A 5,480-nucleotide genomic window follows, 5' to 3' on the forward strand; every position below is an offset into this window, starting at 1 on the left:
AGTTACATTACTATTCATGTTAAATTTTCCTTTTTATTGAACTAAAGTTTGATCAATCGTGTATTTTTTAGAAAGGTCTTCTAATAGCATATTAATTTTGTTATGAATTATGACTTGGTCATTTCGTAAGATTGTATATGAATTGGGAAAGTTTTAATAGTTTTCACAACTTGTGAGGTTTTTATGTTTATAAGAAAAAATACAACTTAAGAAATTTAAATTACGTGTCCAAACATGATTTTATCTCATGGTTACAAATCATGATTTCAAATCATGTCTAAATGGCTCCTTAGACAATCACTCGATTATGGGAGTCAATTCCTCAAATGGTCATTGAACTTGTAGAAAAGTCCTACTAAAGTAACTTTTGAATTTTTTTGGACAATAAGGTCATCAAATTATGCTCATATTTCCAAAAAAGTAAAACATTCCTTTTTTGGACATAAGACCCCTTGACTTATTTTTAAATTATATAACCCATTTGAATAGTTTTATTTTATTTTCAAAATGTGAAAAATATTAATTCAAACAAATTTTTTAGAATATTGCAAAATTGTGTCTAAAATAGAAAATAGAAGGATATAGTTGAATGATAGTAGAACTAAGCACGACGCTTAATTATAGATTTTTTAATTGATTATAAATAATTTTTCCTGACATATAAAATTTTCGATTATCAAAAAAATATTTACTATTTTTATTTTCTTGGAGATGAACTTGTAATAATTTGATTTTATTTAACTACTACAAATAAGTGGATTACAATTAATATAAATATTTTATATTTTTAGAAAGCCTATATACAACTAATTGTAAAAATGTTTTCATTTTTAGGAAGTAGTTATCCAACACGATTTTTTCTTTGAGAAAATTTATCCAAATATTATTCATGCATCATGCATCTATATAACGTCTCATGTGTTTCAATTATGTCCAAGCACTTTCATTCAGTAAAATGTTTAACTTCCTGCTTTGAGCAATAGAAAAATATTAAAATAGTTCAAAAGAAGTTGATATAACAAAGAAAATCTTATAGCATACTTAAAGTTTGAATTGTGATATTGTTTTATTCTTATAACTTGAAATAATACTTTGATTTTTATTATTAAAACATGAAAATATTATTTGAACAAGAATTTCGGAGTACCAAAAAATTGCGCCTAGATAATGAATTTTGTAATTTAAAAATGGGTTAAGGGGATTATGTCCAAAAATGGATTGTTTTACTTTATTGGCAACAAGGGCATAGTTTGATGATCTTATTGTCCAAAAAACATCAAAAGTTACTTTAGAAGGACTATTTTACAAGTTCAATGACCATTTGAGGAATTGACTCTGATTATGGCTAGTTCACTTAGAAAATCACTCAATTTTATTTTGTAATCAGAAAATCAATCAACTATTGGTGTTTTACCTACAAAGTCACCCAATATATTTAAGTGGTTTTTAATTAAATTTCGTTGACATGAATTTTTATTTAAAGCTAAAATTATAAGAAATAAAAAAGTATCAAATTTGACCATCTTATTAATAGTGCGCAAGCAAATAAAAAAGACAAGTTAGTAAAGAAAAAACAGAAAAAGAAAAGACATGTAAGAAGAAAAAAACACACATGTTGCAGTACGTTTCATTTTATGTCACAGAATCCAGAGTACATGTGTTAAATTATCTACAGCGTGAATACAGCCAAAAGTTTTTCAACCTTTTTAAAATAAAAGTTACTGCTCACCCCCGGCCCACCGGTCAAATTATTTATCGTGATTATTAAAATAATTGTCTCAAATTATTTATCATTTTAAGAGTTTAATACACAATTAATTATTTTTTTTATTTTACTCTTAGTAAAATTTTGTCATTAATATGACACATAAATAGAATAAAAATTTAATAGAAAGAGCCTATAACTTAGATATAAATAAGAGTAAAGTTAGTAAAATACCCCTCCTAATTAATATATTTTAAGGGGCGTGTAAAACATAAAAACAACAAATAAGTTGAGACGGAGGGAGTATATACCGATATTCGAAATAGAATAAAAATTTAATAGAAAGTCAACCAACTTTATTTTTTTTAACTGAAATTTCTTTATATGCATTTAAATATTTTAAGTTGTTAATTACTGTAATAATAATTTTTTGTATTTTTCAAATACATGAATTTTATTTCAAAAAATTAAAAACTTCTATGTTTGAATTTACAATCAAAGTTTAAAATTTTGAATTTCGAAACTCCGACTGTACTACTGGGACAGAGAGTATAAATCATAGTAATACTTAATAACTCAAAATATTTAAGAAGTATTTAAAGAAGCGTCTTTAAGATTTTTTTTTTTTTTTTTAACTCCTTAAATATCGATAGTATCTATGTAAAGTAGAACAGAACAACTAAAATATTAATTTCTCATCAGCTCCTACCCTCCTATTATAAAAATCTAATTATAATAACATTTCTCTCCTGCTTGCCTTGCTATAGACACACTTAAAGGTACTAAAGTTTCCTACTCAGAGTAATAAATTTGCTGCCTTCAATCAATTTTAGATCTTTTTTTTTCTCCTTCAGAATGTGAAACGAAGAGGAAAATGGATCCCCTTATTGGTCTTTTTAGCTAATTTCAAGCTAAAATTGAGGAGAAAAAAAATATTTCATTCAAGAGTTTGCTGATTTTAGATCTGATTTACTCTAAAAGAAATGACATCTTTTGGTAGTTTAGGTATTGGTTTGAGTTTCCTATTTGGTTGCATGGTGATGGGATTTGTTGCAGAGTTATACTATTTATTGTGGGTGAAAAAAAGAATCTCAAAAAGAGCAACAGAGGATCAAATCCAATACACAACCTATGCTAGTGAACTCTGTTCCCTTTTTAGTTGGAAAAAAACTAGTAGTAATTCTTTAAGCAAAATTTGTACTCAAGAAGTTGCAAGAATTCAAGAAATTAATGATCAAGATCAAGATTTGGAGCTAGGGACCAACAACAATGATGATTTGCTATTGGAAGGATACAGAGAAGATAGTGCTGAGTCTGAGTTGATGAGGCTGCATAACCTTAGATTCCTGTCCACTATTAAGGAGGAAACTAAGGAGGATTTGGAATCTGATGATGGTAAGAGCAGAAAGGGTTCGAGAACAAGCAGAAGCTTTAGTGACCTTACCCTTATTCTTACTCCTCTATCTTCACCACCCGTTAAATCTCAGCCATCAGATTTCAGTTTCAACCCTCTCTTTGAATCTGAAATCAATGGTCATAAATCTTCTTCACCCCCACCAAAATTCAAGTTCTTGAGGGATGCTGAGGAGAAACTTATAAGGAGATTAATTGAAGAAACTGAAAGAAGAAAGGTCCTTAGTAATGGTCAGAAATCTTCATCAAATTCAACAGTATTCAATGAAGAAAAAGAAGGTGATTCTTTTGTTTCTTTTCAGAAATTACCAGTGCATCATTCTGCTTCTGTACAGATACTTCCTTTAGCTTCTTCACCTAATTCAGCATAAATGTTTAGATTTTTGTTTCACCTCTTTCATCTATAGCCAAAAGTATAGCAAAAAACCACCTTTGTTTTAACTTTAATTCAGATTGAAATTAGAAGTTTGCTTGTAATTTTGTTTTGAAGTAATTTATTCGTTTTATTTTTTATGGTATTGATTGCGCACAACCTATACAAAAAATACATTTTTGCTGCATACCAAAATGTGGTTCAGCGGATGAGGTTGTTTCTTTCTTAATCAAAGATGTCGGGTTTGAGCCAGGTGTATGAAAAAAATCCTTCATAAGGAGCGCTTCCCGCGGATGGGCTCTATGCGTCGCGAATCCGAATATAGTCGGGCTTCAATACGGATACCGAACACCAAATGAGAAATAAAAAGAATACCATTGTAAGGAGTTGTATGCTCTTAAGAACAATTCATTAAGGGTAAAGTAAAACAAGTTTATAATTAAAGAATTTTCATATGTAGAAATGTGTTCCTTTTCTTTAGAAAAGACTAAACTAAACAAGTCAGAATGTTACTCCTTCTTTTCAATTTATGTGACATATATTTTTTTTAGTTTGTCCAGAAAAGAATGATACATTTCTATATCTAGAAATAATTTAACTTAAAACTTCCACTTTTACCGTTAATAAAATAATTTTGAGCCACACAAATATCCATGACTTGTTTTAGACCCTAGATTTCAAAAATCTTCCTTCCTTTTTTAAACTCTATGTCTAATCAAACTATATCACATAAATTGGGACGGAGGGAGTATATAAAATGATATAGTGTGTGTAATTGGTAGTCGTTTTTTTCATGTATGTTTGAATAAAGTCCCAAATCAAAAGTAGAAAAGAAAAAAAAATTACTTATAAAGTATTGGATGCTCTTAATGATAAATTTTTTTGAGGAAAATAATGTCAACTAGATCCAAAAGGGATAATAAAACATCATGTTAACAGTATTTTTGAGCTATTTTAACCGAACAATTGGTATAAAATGGCAAGTATGAAGATGGCGAAATGTTGGCGTTGGTTCCAGCTTATTGTCGTTTTCTATATAGGCCGGTTTACGACATTTACTGTCGTTTGAAGACACACAAAGAAGAAGCATGCTACCATGCAGGCCCGGAGGACATAAATACTCGAATGACGTGGGTAAGACACAATTAATTACCAAATTAACTCATAAATGATAATGGATTGTAGGAACTTAATTCAAGGGGGAGATTGTTGGGTGAATATGAACAAATTTCCACATAAAAAGTAAAAAAAAGAAAGAGAAAATTATTTATGAGATGTTGGATTCGAGTAAATCATCAAGCTTGGTTTAAAACAGATAATTTCACGCTATATTAAAAATACTAGCCATATATGCCCGTGCGATGCACGGGCCGAACATATTTATTCACTTTAATTAACCCGTCTTTAAGATTTGTATTTTGTGAATAATTTTTTAAAATTTCTCATTGTCATGACAATGAAAGTTGTTCGTCGATGTGAAAAATAAAATTAGTATGAAGGTGAGGGAAAATTAATATTTTGATTCTAAATTTTTTTCTTTTAAATTGTTTAATATGTTATATGTATCGACAAGTTAATATCTATCAATTAATTAGCATTCATATCCAAACATAAGAACCATTGTGTTGTATATATTGAATTTTTAAAAGCAAAACTAATAAAATATTTTTATTAAATTAATCAAAAAAATTAGTTACATTATAATTTTTTATATTAACAATTATAGATAAAATGAATTGTTATAGAGAAATCAAAATTAGAAAGATATATATCGTAAATCACCAAATTTTAATTCCGAAATGAAAATATGAAATAATACATTTTTATAAATGTAAAGAAATAATAATCAGAGAATACAAAGAATAGTAAGATAAGTAAAGTATTGACAAAGAAGGAAAATGGGAATAAAAATAATTGTCCATGTTAACATATCAAGACAAAGAAATTTTTCTTCTTCTTATTTTACCCTTCACATTAATTGCGATTTTC

General features: G+C 28.0%; 1 protein-coding gene across 1 annotated transcript; it reads left to right on the forward strand.

The window, feature by feature from the left end:
* The first annotated feature begins 2,388 nt into the window (after window positions 1-2,388).
* Window positions 2,389-3,636, forward strand: LOC132050405 (uncharacterized). Its single transcript, XM_059441635.1, has one exon. It carries the CDS (start codon window positions 2,689-2,691, stop codon window positions 3,487-3,489), a length of 801 nt encoding a protein of 266 aa, XP_059297618.1. The 5' UTR covers window positions 2,389-2,688; the 3' UTR covers window positions 3,490-3,636.
* Window positions 3,637-5,480: the final 1,844 nt, after the last annotated feature.

This window comes from Lycium ferocissimum, chromosome 3 (assembly GCF_029784015.1).
Source record: "Lycium ferocissimum isolate CSIRO_LF1 chromosome 3, AGI_CSIRO_Lferr_CH_V1, whole genome shotgun sequence".
NCBI lineage: Eukaryota > Viridiplantae > Streptophyta > Magnoliopsida > Solanales > Solanaceae > Lycium > Lycium ferocissimum.

Coding starts and splice junctions, on each gene's coding strand:
- LOC132050405 (XM_059441635.1), top strand. CDS start 2,689: ATGACATCTTTTGGTAGTTTAGGTATTGGTTTGAGTTTCCTATTTGGT.